At 53.5% G+C, this 16,851-nt stretch overlaps 1 protein-coding gene across 1 annotated transcript; it reads right to left on the reverse strand.

Moving 5' to 3' along the window:
• Positions 1-845: 845 nt before the first annotated feature.
• Positions 846-12,037, reverse strand: STC2 (stanniocalcin 2). The gene is made up of 4 exons (XM_079915362.1): positions 11,616-12,037; positions 9,409-9,551; positions 6,404-6,615; positions 846-1,344 (listed from the first exon to the last, which is right to left on the reverse strand). Exons 1-4 carry the CDS (start codon positions 11,764-11,766, stop codon positions 942-944), a joined length of 909 nt encoding a protein of 302 aa, XP_079771488.1. The 5' UTR covers positions 11,767-12,037; the 3' UTR covers positions 846-941.
• Positions 12,038-16,851: the final 4,814 nt, after the last annotated feature.

Raw genomic sequence — 16,851 nt, forward strand, 5'->3', positions numbered from 1 at the left:
AAGGAAGTCTGTCCAATGCACTCCTCCTGTGTGCATTTTCCTCCAGGTGTGGCTTTGCCCTAAGTGGCAATGAGCCCACGTCAGGCCGTCAGATGTACGGCTACACTGCTCTTTGATTCCTTTTAAAATAGCACTAAAAACGATTCAGCCCCCAAAGATGGGTTGTTTTTTGTTTTCCCTTGAGCTGGTTTTAATGACCCAGTTGCTTTGTTTGAAAGCTATTTATTTAGACGACAGATAGGGAGATGTAACTGGCTAAATAAAAAAAAAAGTGAAATCGAGACTTGAAGCAGTGGTTAAAATACAAACACACGGGGGCCACTCCCTCGGACAGGGTGCCCCAGACAGAACAATGGCTCAGAAATTACACTTAGAACCCTCACCCGCCCCTTCCCAAGTTGCTCCAAACCTCAAGGTCCCATGCAAGAAACTGGATTTGGTTTGGCCAAGCACCCACACGGCCCCTGCTTCCTCTCCACCCTTCTCCCGATTCCCAGGGAGATTTTCACACCCACTCCTAAACCGGAATCCAGCTGCCCTCCACCAAGACAGCACCAGAAGCTGCGGTCTGGGCCGCGATCCAGCCCCGGGGGTCACCCCCGCCCCTCCCCATCGCCTCCCACAGCAGAGGGAACCGCAGGCTGCCGCCCAGGGGCTCCGCGGATGGAAAGAAGGCAAAGTTGCAATGAGGACGCCGGGTGGCTCCCTCCCTTCGGGATGTGCCGGTGCGGGACCCAGCGGGCACAACCGAGCCCTCGCTGCCGCCCAGGGAGTCTCCGCTTCACCTGTCCATGCCGCTTACATACACCTCCATCAAGTCCGCAATCCCCATCACATCCTGCGTGTGACATCCCCCCTCTTTAATGGCAAATGTTTTGGAATGTCCAGAGAGAAGAAAATGGACGGCGTGGAGGAAAGATTTCCCGGCCGGGCCTTTCGTTTCACCTCCGGATATCAGAATACTCAGACTGTTCATCCTCCCACTCGCTGCTTCCAGAAGTTCCCTGGGCCCCGTGGCCGGCCGCTCTGCCCCGGGTGTGGGCGTTTGCGTGGCTCTTGCTACCTCGCTCGCCCTTGGCACCTCGGCGGGTCTCCTGACTGCTGGGCTCCGAGAGGTGGTGACCTGCTTCGCCGTGGTGGCCCCTGGAGACCTTGGCCCTGTGGCCCTGGAGCTGGCGCTCGGGAGGCGCCGTGGGAGGCCTCTGGATGGCCGACGTGCAGAAACTCAAGATGGAGCACAGGCTTCCCCAGTTCTGCTCACACTGAGCCTGGACGCTGTGCGTGATGGCCTCCTTCACCTCCTCCCCACAGGTCAGCAGCAGGTTCACCAGGTCCACGTAGGGTCTGGAGATTGAGAGAGAGACCCAGGATGCGGTACGCCTGCAGAGGGCAGGACCGATATACTAGGGGAGAGGGACGTGACCAACGCTCGGCTTGGGTTTGGTTTGGTGGACGATCTTTCTGGAACTACCTGAAGCCTATTCTTTGGAGAACTGGTCTCAACCAACATTGACTGGGTGGCCATTACGTACGGGGCTCCATGCCAGGCATTGGAGAGAACTGGAGGCTGGGGAGAGAGCCTACCACAAGATAAAGGGCCAGTGAGGGACTTCCCTGGTGGTCCTGTGGTTAGGAAGCCGCGCTTCCACTGCAGGGGACCGGGTTCGATCCCTGGCTGGGGAACTAAGATCCCGCATGCCATGCACAAATAAAAGGGCCAGGGACAATTCACAGGTGCATATGCTAGAAGTCTAGGAAGAATCTCTGGGGAGGGGGGCCAAGAATGCCAGCTGTGTGAATAAGACGGCAGGGGAGCTCTGGGTCTGTTTAGGGTGTGCTAACTAGGAGGGTTTTAGCAGGAGTGGAGCTGGGTCTTGGAGCCAGTGGAGTACTTAGGCAAATGGTGAAGGGCCTTAAATACCAAACTGAGGAGTGTTTATGGCAGGGAAGCGAGGTTGGCTGGCTTTGCACTGGGTATCCTTCTCCTAGGTGAGCTTTGTACGTGAGGCTCCCAAAACACCATCTAACCCATGGTCCGTGTTTGCCCCTGGTTTGGGCTCATGGTGATAAAGGGTGTTTTGGGAAGTTTCTGGGTGCACTCTCCTCTGTATCTGGAGGAGTCCGGAACAGGCAGAGAAGGGTGGGGGGATGTGAATTCCCACAGAGCTCTTCCGCTCCTTGGTAGCAGAGGCCGAGGTGGGGGAGTGGCTGTCTAAGCACCTCTATGCTTCCAATCTGCGCTTCCCCACAACGGGAGATGAGGGAGGGGAGAGCTGGCTGACAGGGGTCTACGTGCTTGGGACGAGAGCCAGCTGTCTGTGAAATAAGCACGCTGGGATCCCAAGGGGAGGGCCAGTTGCTCAGGCCATCCCAGCTGCCCCGGGGTGTTCTTTAGGAAAGTGCTGGATGACCACGTCATGCAAACCTTCCTCCTGAGGGTGGGAGGTGTGTGCAGACAACTGGAGCAGTGTGCCTGCTTCTTATATTTTGGGGCCCAGCTGGCAAAAGGTACCCCCCGGCAATGGGCTGTCCTGGCCCACTCACTGGCCTTTTTAAGATCCCCAAGGCGGGAGAGGGGTATGGAGTGTTCCACGTGGCTAACCAGCTTTCTTAAGCAGTCCTCACTGGCAGAATTTCTGGCTATCTCTGATCAGGAACATTGAAGCTCTGGGCCATCCCTTGGGGCAGGAAATCACTCTGGAACATGAGATCATTTGTAAGAAGAAGAAAAGAAGAATTTTTTTCCTCTGCGAGCCTGGACCACCTGGGGGGCTGCATTATAGCCCATTTAATCTTTTCTCTGCAAGTTGACAGTTGTCGCCAAGCAGGAAGAGCAGATTGTGTTTTGAGACTTGTGAAGTAGTTTACTGCCATTTTTATGAATTAGTCCTCAAGTTGTAATTGAGTGAACTGTCCTCATTTCATCGATATAAAAAAGGAGACGAGGCGGGTGTGTGTGTGTGTGTGTGTGTGTGAAAGTGGCTTTGGAAGCTTCTGGGCTGGGAAGGCCTGGGGCTGGGCTGAGAGTGGAGAGGAGGACTGTTTTGGCTGATAGAGATCAAGCTGCCTTTTAAGGCCTCCTTGATGCCTTCAGAGTCAGAGTCTGGGCACGGCTGATGGGCAGGGTGCTGGAACTCTCTAAGGCAGGCCCCTAACTGTGACGAGGACAGCAATGACCCAAGGCTGCTTGAGTTAAGAGATGAGGGCAAGGGGCAACACAAGGGACATGCTCCCCGCAGGTCTGTTTCCTTCCATCTTTTGAAAACTAGCAACTGACTGCCTCAGGGAGGTCAGGGTCACCGAGTATATCTGCTAGAGCAGCGTCGGGATTTTAGCGCCCGATCCTACCTGCCACCCCCTGGGGCTAGATGGGCAAATCGAGGAGGCTGAGCATCTGTCCTTTTGGGACGCTCTCCTTCACGTTTCTTTCCCCAGAGCAAGGGGAGGGCCCTCTTGGGAATGCACAGACTGCCTCTTGGCCTCCTTCGCCAGGGCGTCCTGCCCACCAGATGAGCTCTCCGAATCCCGAGGCGGTCCCGGAAGGCTAGCCCACGCTCTCTTCTGCCCTCAGCGCTGTCGGCTGGGGAGAAAGCTGTGAACTGTGGGGAGGGCTGTGTGTTCATCTAAGCTTGTTTCGAGCTGGCATGGTGCCTTCTCCGGCTGCTAGCTCAGCCCGTGTCTAATGACAAAGCCCAGCTCTCTCCACTGGGAGTCAGCAAGGCTAAAAGATTTTTTAAAATACTTGGAGCGGGACGTGGCTGGAGGCTGCCAGCACTCAGTGACAGGGTGTGTGGTGGCCAAGCCGTTGATATGGAGGAAGTGGGATGGGAAGGGGTGAGGGGAGCAGAGGGTTTGAAGGAAGTCCTTTTAACTGAACGTGTTTTGGGGTGAATGAGGATCAGGTTGAGGGATGCGGGTGACGTGCATTCTGGAGTGACTATGATTTCCTCCTCTCTAGAGGGAAGAGCAAATTCAGTTTTCATTTTCTTATCTGTGGCCAGTGTCACACATTCTTAAATGGTCTTCTTGATATTTGGGGACTGATGGGATCTTTTGTGCCCAAATCAGTTCAGATAGTTAAAGAACAAAAACCTCAGTTCAGCTTGAAGCACTAGTGGACGCAGTGTGTAGTCGTGGCTTCAGAAGGGAAGGTAGTGGGGATCTGTGGGGAGCTAGGGGTGCCGGCTTAGCAGGAGGCAAGATGTACTTGTAGGCAGACACACTGAGAATTGAGAAAATGGCCCAGGTTTGCTTTCGGGATGGACCACCAGCATTTCCAGAGCAGGCCTGGGTGGGGGCTATGTGTTGGCTCTAAATGATGTAAGGAGTCCTTTGGAAGTCAGGGTCCCGTGGCCCCATGGACCGTGTTTCCATAGAGGAGATGTCAGAAAGCCACAGTACTTTCCCTCTCCTTAAATTCAAGGTGGGGAGGGTGGCAAAAAACCTCAAAACCTTCAGTTTCCCCACAGAAGACGTTTCTCCAGAAAGATAAAGTCTTCTTGGCTCCAAAAAGGTACCATAGAATTAAAAACAAGTGCCCCGTCATCCATGCTTGAGGCCAATAAACTATCTCTAAAGGATGATAGTGGGCTGAGGACAAATAAACTTCATGAGTTTCTCAGCCATGGGGTGTCTGCCTCTTGCAGGGGCACCTTGAAGGAAGGAAATTTCCCAGTGCTTTGCCAGTGTAATGGGGCTGTTTCTAAGAAAAGGGAAAAATCCCGCCACATTTGGGGACCACTGAGCCTTTAGCTGGTCTAGGGGGGGAGAACGCAGCCTAGGCTACAAGGAGGTTTGAGGTCTATTCCCGACAACTGGCTTCAGAATCACCAATTCCCAAGTTGAAGAGTAGGAATTAAACTTCAGAGTAAGACCTTTAACCACTTAGCTTCACTTTCTTCCTCTGTTATATGGGGACGGTATTCTCTGGCTTGTGGCACTGTTGGGAAAGATAAATGAGATAATCCAGGCAAAGTCTCTGGCCAAAGGGCCTGGCCCACTGAGAAAATGATAGCTATTGTTATTGCTATTGTTGTTGATGTTATTGTTGCTTTGTTTTTCTCTAGGGATTTGGAAGAATAGAAAATATTTTATCAGGCATTAGTGTAACTCAAGGAAAAGCCACATCGGTTTGCTCTTGGCAAGAGCTGCTGGCAGAGATTCACGGTGAAATCTTATAATTCTAACACCGCACCAAGGGGTGCTGCAAGATACCTAGAGCCTCATAATCAAGTGGAAAGTGACAGGTGACGGTTGCTGTCCTCTGTGATCTAAGTGGTGTATGTGGGGGTGGGGAGCGGCCTGTTTAGCGACATAGCTGGGGGAGGCCGTGGCACAAACTAAGGAGCAAGAGTTCATAAAATTGTACTGATTTGGCTCAACGAGTCACTGTGTAAAGACTAACAGTGCTATGACTTGTACTGGGCTGCTTAGCTAGTAGCTTCCTCTCTAAGTCCCCAAGGAAGGCGCCATTGTAACCTTCAGGGGCTACTGTGTTAGAAGCAACTATGTACCCACATGCTTTACTACTCTGCAAAATTTAGGATCCCATAGGGATGTTTTTTAAGGAAGGAGACGTCCTGGGTTTATGATCGAATTGCAAGTCTTCCGATAAGTACGTTCCTATTTCCTCACTTTGGCATAAAGGCGTTTAGCTGATTAAAGTTTTTGTCATTTGTTTTGCATTTTCTCTGGGAGGGCGTTAATGTTAGAGAAGGTGAATCGGAACTTCTAAAGGAAAGGAGAGCTTATGGAGGCAGGAAAAAAAGCGATTGGTTCGTAAGGGTGTAAGTTCTGGAGCCCGACCGCCTGGCTCCTTATCCTGGCTTTGCCTTTCATTGTCTGTGCAACCTTTACCGCAGTGAACCTCAGTTTTCTCATCTGTAAAATGGAGATGAGAATGGTACCCAGCTCACGGCGCTGTCATGTGGATCAAGTGAAAAATGCATATGAAGCCCTTAGCACAATACCTGGCACTTAGTACACGCTCAGTATATATTATCAGCTCTCGGCCGTCTGCCGGGGCACCTGCACGGCTACCTGGAACACTCAGCACCATTGGGATCTGGCTGAGGGGAAGACGAAAGGTATTTCCGAATTCTACACATCTCACGCTCGGTGAAAAGATTTCCTGTGGCTACTGCTTAGGATTTGGAAACCGATGGTGGAAATTTCTTTTGCTTTTCCTGAAGGCCAGCTGGAAGGGGACTCCCAGGGAGTCAGTGCGCAGCTTTCTGAGGTAAACCACAGCCTTCCCAGTTTGACAGGAGAGTTCAGCCTCTACAAGCCAGCCCCTCAAACCGAGGAAGACTCGCCTTCAGCCCCAGCAGGCCTCCCCTTCCTCTATCCTAGTTGCACCATTCCGTTCCCCCCCAGCCCCCTGCCCCCAGAGGGCAGCACTCACTCGTGCAGCAGTAAGTCCTTGAAGTGGATCATCTCCACCATCACCCGGGTGTTCTCCTGGGCGGCAGAGCACAGGTCGTGCTTGAGGTAGCATTCCCTCTGTAGCTGGAACACCATCTCCTTGATGGCCGGGCACTTCCGGCTTATGCAGCCGAATCTGTGCCGCAGAGCGTGGGCCTTACACTTCAAGGCATCTTTGATGAAGGACTTGCCCTGAGAGCAGAGGGGACAGCGGAGGGAGAGGGGGGCGGAAGAGACCAGTCCTTGTTACACACTTCGACTTTTTTACCCTTTCTGGGCTTACAAGGGATTTTTCTGACAACTGAACTCCAAGGCCCTGCCGCACACAGACACCCTGGCAGGTGACAGGCTGAGGCTACATCAGGAGGTCCGTCCAGAGGGACGTGATACCCCCGCATTCGGGAGACAGACGCATCGGCCTCCTTCCTCCTGGCGCGCTCTGCTAGCCTTCCTGGTCCTGGGCCACCCATGACCCTCCATCCTCAAGGCGGCCCACTGTTGGCCGTTTGGTGGCAACACTTCTGGAACACAGAGGGGAATTTGGCCAGGCATAAATCCAGAACTCCTTGGTGGCGCTCAGCAGGAGTTTTTCTCAAGTAGAAGGTGCCTGCTTGTCCAAATCTCACATCTCTCCCCTCGTTCCTTCTAGGGATGTCAAGATCCGGTGCTAGCTGGGCCTCCCTTCTCTGTCTCAGTGCCTTCTGCCACCCCCAGCCCATACTCTCTCTTGTCTCCTCCTAGCCTTTAAGGAGGAGCATTCTTTTTCCTTTTTGAAAGCAATTCGACTCCTTGAAACTGTTAGGGTTATTGCCTCTAAAAGGCCCGCCTGGCACACTGCCTGGCAGCATCTGGGGCCTGAACTGCCCGACTGACGGCCCCTCCCCCATGCTCCCAGCCTCCGAGTGGCGAAGGCAGCCAGGCATACATCTGGCCTACAGTCCTCTTTCTTGGCAACCCCATTAGATCGCTCTTATCCTAGAAAGGAGACAGCTGTTCGGGGTGTGGCGGCGAGCCCGGGCCGGCAGCTCCCTTATCAACCTCTCGGGGCAGAGAGGCACTGTGGGATACCTACCCAGGGATCCCCGCACCCCGCTTACTATAGAAACAAGCTGTCGTTGGAGAGGTCACCCCCTGTCTTTTTAGACAGGCCCGGACGTACCGGAGTTGAGAAAGTAAATGGGTTTAGGTTGGAAGTGGGAAGCCAGCCAGCATGTTTATTTCAGTTCTCTCCTTTAGAAGCAGTTGAAATGTCTACAGATAGTGTCTGATCACTGAAAAACCACCTCCCCGTAGCCCCCTTTCCTCTGACTCTCCAGTGGGAGCCAAATAGGATGGAGGGTAGGGTGTGCCAGTTTATTAAGTAGTTATGGCCTGAGATCTGACTTGAAAGGGATGCTTCTAACTTGAGAACAGACTGCTGTTGGTTGAGAGAAAAAAGGAAGATTAATTTATGCGAGGGCTGCAGTAATACGTTCTTGGTATTCTTCCCTGACATCCTGTGGGATTGCCCTGAAACACACATCTTTCCTCCGGATTTCCTAGTACGTTTCCTAATTCCAGTTAATCCAGAAGGGATGCTTTATTCGGGAGTCTCAAGGAGTTCAAACGTTCTACTCCTCTTTCCTTCCCCGGTTTCTGTTTCCCCTGCTGCCACCCCACATCCTCTGTAGGGGAGGCTGCCAGCCCCGTCACATTGCTTTCTGGTTCCCAGGCGTTGCTTTGTCAGGCTCTCTACAGGATGTCAGTACACGGTGACTGGCGATGTCCATAAATCACACCTAAACTGTTGGCCTCATCCAAACACTGTCATGGCTCGCCAGTGAAATGGGAGAGGAAGTCTGTAACAACTACAGGGCACTTCATAGTGCACATGTGGGCTGGGGAGGACATGAAGGAGATGAGCCTAACGCTACACCCCATCGGAAACGTGTTTGGATCGTGGGTACTGGAGCCATGAAGTTGCTTGTTGGGTTCATTTCCCGCCCACACAGCAACTGGGCTTTACCCTGGGGACCCTGGGATAACTGAAGTGGGTCAGGCGCCCTGACTATATTTATTATATAGAGCAGGACTCATTCAGGGTTCCGACTTTTCGGGTTGGGAAAGGAGGATCTGCTACTTAGGAGGGAGAAAAGTCTGCTCTTCTGAAGGCCCTGATTTATCCATGCTACCTGCCCACATGCCCTCAGAATTTATTTATTTATTTATTTATTTTTGGCTGCGTTGGGTCTTTCTTGCTGCGCGTGGGCTTTCTCTAGTTGCGGTGAGCGGGGGCTTCTCTTGTTGCGGAGCATGGGCTCTAGGCGTGCGGGCTTCAGTAGTTGTGGCTCGTGGGCTCTAGAGCGCAGGCTCAGTAGTTGTGGCGCACGGGCTTAGCTGCTCCGCGGCATGGGGGATCTTCCCTGACCAGGGATTGAACCCATGTCCTCTGCATTGGCAGATGGATTCTTAACCACTGCGCCTCCAGGGAAGTCCGCCACATGCCCTCTAGGAGACGATGAATTTCTACAAATTTTGTGTCTCTTTTATTCTTGAAAATAGCTTTCGGCATGGTCAGTTGGAGTCCCTGCCCTTCCCCCCTCAACCTACGCTCCTAAATGTGATGGGCCTCGCAGACTGGGTTCTGGGTAGCCAGACATCCTTAGGTGTCCCTTAGAAGGTGTTTATTATTTATTATGACTTCTGTCTTCTCTGCTAAGAATCCTCAGATAAGTGTTCAACTTGGTCTCCATTCCACTCTGTGTGTGGAGACACAGTTGAAGAGTGGAGAAGGATTTAGCCTACATGACAGGTCCAGAAAGCTGAACTCCAGGAGTGGAGTGGGGAGTCATTGGCAGTCTGCTGCTCACCTAGAAGGTCTCTGGCAAGTGCTAAAACCCTCCATGACCATCAGCTAAGAAAATCTGTTAACAAGTCTTTCCAACGAACGTTTCGATCACGCTACGCTAACACAAAACATTCTTGGCGCTCAATGTGGTTTTTTACCTGGGCATCGAATTTTCCAGCGTTGTGCAGAAAAGTCATGCAAATTCCATGTAAGCCCCGTATCTCACAAGAGTTGTTCTCGAAACATTCAAACACGCCACACCCCACATCGCCAGCGTTGACCAAGCAGTGCTGGATTTCCGCTAAAATGAGAATTACATACAATCATATTCAAAATTCTCAGCCACGCTGGGGAGTGCAGAGAGGCGGGTTGAAATAAAAGTAATGACTAAAAGAAGATTTAAGAGAAAAAGTTAGGAGTGACTATTTCAGGATCTAAAAAACCAGGGAAAGAAAATTTCATCACTTCATCTACTTATGAAAATGTATTTGTAAATATTTGTAAAAAAATTAGCCAAACCTACATTGCGAAAGTCGCAATCAGAGGTTAGGTCTGAACACTCCATTTTTCATCCTTCTCATCTTATTAAAGTATTGGTGGGAATACTTAGTCTGAAAGCATAAGATATTTCAGCTTTCTAAACCCACAGACAAAAATAAAATTTCAACCCATCCGCTTGCTCTTTCCTTTCTGTACTTCATCAATGAAATACCCTTCTCTACTTGGATGGAGCTGCTGCTATTAAATGAAGGCCATTTCCTTCCTGACCCCCAAATGAAAGCGTCCAAAAAGCAGTTTCAATTCAGCTTTATGATTCAACATCTAAAAATCAAAACAAAATTCCTATTAAGGCAGCGCCTCCAAACCGTCCGCATTAAAAATACCAGGCTGGGGAAGCTGCGGTTTGCAAGCAGGCTCGGGGATAGAGTCAGATGGGGGCTCGTCTGCAGAAACGCAACCTTCGCAGTTAGAGGCTCCTTTTAAACAGAGATCCGGGGTGAGGTGACGCTTCATCCCCTAGAATTCCCGCGACCCGGGAGTTTGCTGCCCCCCTTCGCAGAATGTGGCTCTAATTCGTCTCTGTGAAAGGACAGGCTGAGAGGGAGTTAACTGTCAGGCTGCCGCGCGCAAAGCCTGTCTTCCTTCCCTCCCCCTACCCAATTCCTTGACTTAAACCAACCACAAAATTACATCAGAAAAGTATATTTTGGAAGAAGGGCGGGGTCGGAGGAGATAATCCACATTCAGATTAAATCTGCGGAGAGAATGAGGGGCGTGTATTTATTGAGGGTCACCAACTAGCGAAAATCACGTTCGATTCTCAGGGAAAGCTCTGGGACTTTCCCTGAGGAGAGGGTGGGCGAGGGTCCTAGGATGAGCGGGGCGCGGGCCGCGGGTGCTGGCACCCGCCTACGGAGGTGGGAGCCTCCCGGATGACCCCACGCGCGGCCCCGGCGCGCCGGCCAGGAGCGCGCAGGGCCGCGATTCACGCGCTCCGGGCGTCGCTAATGGGCACTCGTGCATTCCTGCTCGTGCGGTGAGCGCACGCACGCCGCCCCCGGTTTCGCAGGCCCCCTAAATAAAGGGAGGGCCGTGAAGAGCGAAGGAGCTGTAGGCAGATTTTCTTCCTCTCCAGGAGGCTGGGAAAAGGGCCAGCCCCGAGCCCTGCACGCCTGGCTGTGCTCGGCAGCTTGTGGGTGAGCGGAGAGCCGGTCAAGCAGCTGCGGCGCACGGTTCGGGCCGTGTCACCATTTCTTCCCTTGCTGACCTGCCCTGGAGCGGGGGACGGCGGCAGCACCGCAGAGGTACGCTTTTGCGCCACCCGCCCCTACCCCTTCCGAAAGGAATGCCCCCTAAGGGGAAAGTTCAAAATGCAATTTGTCTCGCCTACAAAGTTCTCGGATGTCGGGCATCTTTTGAGGAAGGGGAGAAGCGGTCCTGCCGCGGCCCGCCGGCTGGGAAGAGAAGTTCTCCGGGGTCAGGGCGCAGCCCCGCTCCGGGGACCCTCCGTGCCTCCCGCAAGCCGGTCAGGATGGAGCAGGGAGCTTTGAACCGGACCGGGGACTCCGGAGCCGGCACTGGCCGCGTCAGACGCTGCTTCACTTACCCTCGACCCAGGGAGGACAGCAACAAGTCCTGCCCCAGCCATTTCATCACCCTGCCAGCACGTGCGGATTCCGGGCGCGCGGAGCCCGGCGCGGACCTCGCTTTGCCTCGCGCTTTCCTTTGCACGTCCTACGCCACCCCAAGAGTTTGCGCGGCCCAGGGTGGGCGCCCAGTTCCGGGCGAAGCGCCCGGGGCGCTCTGCGTGGGTGCCGGGTGTCTTCTCCCAGCAGCTCCCCGCCGCTGGGGCGCACGCACTTACCTGTGTTCTGCAAGGACAGGCGGCCTTTCTGCTGGGATCCCCTGTCTTGGGGGCCTTCGGGCGGATTGGTGGCGTCGGTCCCTCGTGCCGGGTCGAAGGTAGCCAACACCAAAGCCAGGGTCACGAACTGGCGCAGCCGCTCGGCACACATGGTTCTTGGTGTAAACCTCCCGCCCGGAGACCTGGATTCTTTGTGCTCCCCTCCTCCTCTTCCTCCTCCTTCGCCGCTTCCCCTCCTCCTCCCACTCTTCCTCCTCGCTCGCCTTTTCCCTCCTTGCGGCCGCGGCTCGGATAGAGGTTACCCAGCGCCCTCCCGTAGCTCTCTGGAGAGCATGTGACCAGGCCGTTAGCGGCGCCGCGAGTGCCCGGCAGTGGCAGGGATGGTGCCTCAAATATCCCTGGAAGCTCTGGTGTCACTTGAATGAAGGAGTCGAGCAGGTGTTGTCCCGGCGGCTGGACCAATCCGAGACCCCCGCCCGTTTGACAACACGGTCGGGAGGCGTGGCCTGTGCCCAACTACTACGGGAGGAAGCCGAGCGCCGCTGGGAGCGCCTGACAAAGTTGCAGACCTGGCGGCGGCCACGCGTTTGCGTGCGTGTGTGAGTGTGTGAGAGCGCGGCCGGAGATGCATGCGCGTGTGCGGGTGCTCGAGGGCAATGGCCGAACGGACTTAAAAAAATAAAAGCGAATTCCAGCTCCGGTTGCAGCTAAAGAAGGGCGAGAGGGGACAGTTTGCGCTGGGACAGCGTCCGCCCGGTCTCCTGACTCGCATCACACCCGCATCGGGCTGGGAAAGTTTCCTCTTTCTGCCTGTTGGAATTCACTTGAGATTCCCAGCCCCGAGGATTGGAGAAGTTTCCTGGATACAGTGATGCTGGGGCCAAACTGGGCACATTTGGGAATTCCTGGCGTTGTGACGCTTTGCATTAAAAAAAAAAATCCCTCAAACTATTTAAGATAGGATCAGAGCACTAGATATAGGACTTAGCCTGAGCGACTGCCCCATCTCCCTCTTTTCGCCCCTCTTTGGTGGGCCTTGGTGCCAGATTCTCGCCCCTCCCTCAGTCCAGACGGATTCCGGGCTGGGCTGCAGGGATCCAGGTGACTGACTGGACCTGCATCATTTCCAGGCGGGGGGCTGGGAGGCCCAGGCAGCCCTGAGTCAGCCCGCCGAGGAGCATCGCGTGCCCCGGAGGCTGGAGCTTGAAAGGCAACTTTACGCGTCTCCAAACATACTCTTCCATTTTCTCAAAGCGCTACTCGCCACCCCATTCTGGTTCCCTTTACTCTTCATTCATCGGATGGAAAAGGTCAAAAAATTCTCCCCAAACCCTAAAAACAAAACCCGAGGAAATTCTCTCCGTCTCTTTTCCTTGTTCGAGCTCCCTCCCCAAGCACGGCCGGGGCTGGATTGCCCCCGACCGCTTTCTCCCCCGGCCTGCGGAAGCAGGGAGAAAGTTGGGCGCCGCTCGGAGCGCCTCTTCCCCCGCTGTGTGTGTACGTGTGCACGCTCACGTCTCCCCGGCGCCTGGGCTGGGGACAGGAACTGCTCCGGGCACCGTCAGTCCGACGGCGCTGCTCTGGGGGCTTGCAGGGCTGGGGGAGGGCGGGGACGCGAGCGCCGCGCCACTCACCCAGGGTTGACGCGCCCTCGCCCCTCCCCCGCCGTCTCCATCCTCCTCCTGGAGAACAGGTGAGCCCGGGTACCAGCTCCCACCCCCCGCGCCGGCCCCGGCCTCGGCCCCGCTCTGCTCCCTGCCCTCTGCGGTAATTCGCCGGGGAGGTTTCATCACCCACTGCCCGTGGCGACGCGGCCCTGGGTCTCCGCGGCGGGGCGCACTGCGAGCCTCGTTGGGGCAGCCATGTGACACGGTTGGGGGAGGGGGTGCGGAGACGCTGGGGCCGGGTCATCCTCCGGCCGCCGTTCGGCTTCCAAAGCTCCCTTCCCAGGGTTCCGGATGCACGAGGGCGTTAGGAAGGGGGGTGGGGGCAGGGTGGCCGCCTCTGGCCGCGGCTGTCCAGCGCATCCAGTGGCCTTGAGGTGGGAGGAATGAAAGGAGGGGGTGGGGAAGGCGCCTTCGGGTGGGCTCTCCCCGGGGTTGCAGCGCCTGGGACCTGCTGTCCACCATCCCCACCCGATTTCAGAGCCCAAGGAAATGGTCACTTTGAGGGTCCGAGTCTGCAGCAGTGGCAAGAAACTGGCCACTCATGCCCATGATTCCAATAACAATTACTTCTTGCAGCCTCAGAGCTTTGGGGGAAGGAGGTGGGGTACAAGTACATTCAAATAGGTGGTTAGCATTTCCCACCCTGCTTTTGTTTGCGTAGTTAACTTCCTTTATTAGTTTATGAAACGCCGTCTCCTGTAGATCCTGAAAAGACAAAACGTAACAAAAAAAAACCCGGCAGCAGTCTGGCCTCCCATGAACTCCATAAGCCTCTGAATTACCTGGGTAGGTTTTCTTTCCTTGGAGAGCCTTTTCAGTAGGTGAGAGCATGAGCTATATTGGCATTTAAAAGGGCATCTGGTCTCTTGGTTCTTTGAGCCACAGAAATAGGAGAGGTCCACAGGGTGGGAGCAAGCCGACCTTTGTTGGATGAAGACTCTCGGAGTCTTCTCGGCCACCTGGATCAGGGGCCAGGCAGATGGAGGTCTCTGGGCTCCTGCCTCCCAGAGCTGGGGCATGGCCTTTTGCCACCATGAAGCCCTGGGGCTGCCCTCAGAGGACCTGCATAATGGAAACATTCATCTTGGGGCTTTTTGCTCCAGTCTCACAGGGGACATTCTGGTCTCCTACCTTGTCACCTACCTGAGCCACCTGTCCCTTTAGAACTAAAAGGAAAGTAGTGAACTGTATTTGAGGTGTTGCAAGTTACAGGTACCAGTTCTTAAAAGTTTTATCGTCAGGCCTCTTGGCCAGGGCCAGACATCCAGAGAAGAATGCCCACCCCAGTCCGTCCCATCAGGGCTGAGAAAATTCTGCAGAATCGGGAGGCAGTTTCCTGGGATTACCAGTCTAGGCCACAGGCCTGGGGTGGAAGTGGGGAGGGGAGCTCAGGCTGGTGACTGTGTTGTGATCTCCCCTCGTTCCTTCTTCTAGCTCTGTAACTCAGGACTGGTTTGGCAGACTGCGGCTGGTGACAGTAGGGAGTGGGGAAGGGCCAGTAATAATGGTAGTAATTATTATTATTATTGTAATAAAGGAAACATGAATTGAGAATAGATACTGGGCCACGCATTGTGCTTGCAGCTTTGGTGTCTCTCTAGGTGGGCATTGAGACTTGGGAGATGCAAGGACAGTCCAGCTGGTATTGCCCTGAGGCTCAGCAGGGAGTCTTGGCTGGCCGGACCCTCCTTCTCCGTTTAAGACCCAACTGGCAGTGGAAAGGATGAGGCAGGCTCACCTCGTGACATCCTGGGGCTTCTGTGGTTAATGCGTGGAACCCAAGTTTTCCTCTCTAACTCCACCAGTTCAATCCAAACAATAAGTAGGTTAATTCGAGTTAGACTTTGAAAGGGGAGAGGATACTGACAAGTAGAAAAGGAACAGAGGGTATCACAGGAGGGAGGACCAGCAGGGGTAAATGAAGGGAGGAGATATGGTGCGTTTTGTATCGGGAATGGGGGTTGCCCAGTTTGGTATTCAAGTGGAAGATAAAGCTGCCATCTGGGGCCTTGTTGTGGGGCCTTTGTGACAAATCTGTGCTCACCAGAGATCTTGTTTTCACATCCTGATGGCATTTAAGGATGAACCTCCAGGACCCTCTTAGACTAGATTCCCTTTTGGAGTTAGGAAAAGGTCAGGGGCCCAGTGCTGACACTGTGAAGGGGGATACGGATGAGAGGAGTGGGAAGTAATGAGTTGGAATCTTGATGTGGGTTGCTATGCCTAGAAAGGTATTCTTGGAGGATGGGAAGGTATGAGCAGGTGGGGCCTTGGAGGATGGGAAGTTGTTGGATGATGAGGCAATATCGCATAGGTTGATACTTGGTGTCTGGTCCAGGCTGTCTGAGTTCCAAAGCCAGAGTGGAAAACGTGGCTTCCTCGTGGAGAGCTCTTCCTCCTGCAAGCCACGCCCCCTTGGGGCCGACTGTCTGGGCTGACGGCGCCACCTTATGGTTAGAGAGGGAACTGTCTGACCAAATAGTGGACTCTCTCTCCCTGGCTCAAGGGCCTAGGGCACTAATACTGGGTCTTCCACCTGCTCGTCAATTTCCTTAGCAAATCAGTTAATACCGATTTAGGCAATCTCCCCCTTGCAACGACGTGCTTTAATCGCCCCATCAAGAAAATCTCTCTCAAACTTTTTGCTTTTCCTCCCCCATCCTTTGCTGTGAGCCCCAAATCTACCCTCATCATGGCTCCTTTGTGTCATGCCTCTATGAGGGAAAATGAAAAAAAGGTATCCAAGTGAAACTGGACAGACAAAATAACAATAGAATGCTGCTATAAGGCTCCGAAATTCTTGTAAGTAGAGGTCCCTCCCTAAAATGTCTCTGTCTTTCCCTTTATCTCCTTTCATTAAACCAGTGGTTTCATTAAATAGAATTCAGGAGAAAGGAGACTATATCTTCCATATTTGAGTTTGTTTATTGGTACTACAACAAAATTGCTCTCTACTAATTTTCACCGTAAAAGTCCAGGGCCCCAACAACATTATGAGTTAAGAGGGCTTTTGTGGGGCTGGTCTGGAAACCTCACCATCATTTATAATATTGTTTATTTAAGGAGAAAATATTCTGAGTTCCCGAAACAACCGACTTCCAAAGGTTTGGAATACACCACTTTTGTGAATTGGACATTTCCTCTGTGTTGTAGATTAACTGTCAAACCATAGTCATGGACTGACTGGAAACACAAGAGATGAAAAAGAATTTAAAAAAACCCCGAGAGAATAGGACCACTGTCTCCTCACAATAAATCCATTTACTGGAAAGAATGTAAAGCAGTAAAGTTCGGTGTCTGATTGTGGTCTGAGTTTTGTTAATGCCTTGCTCTGAAGCCTGCGGAGTATTCCAGAAGTCGTCTCCGTTTTCCTCAGGTCATGATTTTTGCTTCCGCACTGTGTGTGGAGACAGACTCTAGGAGAAAACGTCCCAGGCCAGGAGCAGCCTGATCTCCGTGGGGAGTGCTGGTGGAGCCCAGAGGTGAGCATCTATGGTCTTGGAATACTACGGAGCTTTCTCTCTGACTGGGTTTGGTCCTAGAACTATGGGTAAGGGAAGGGTCTTTTT

This window comes from Stenella coeruleoalba, assembly GCF_951394435.1.
Source record: "Stenella coeruleoalba genome assembly, chromosome: 3".
In the NCBI taxonomy this organism is placed as follows: domain Eukaryota; kingdom Metazoa; phylum Chordata; class Mammalia; order Artiodactyla; family Delphinidae; genus Stenella; species Stenella coeruleoalba.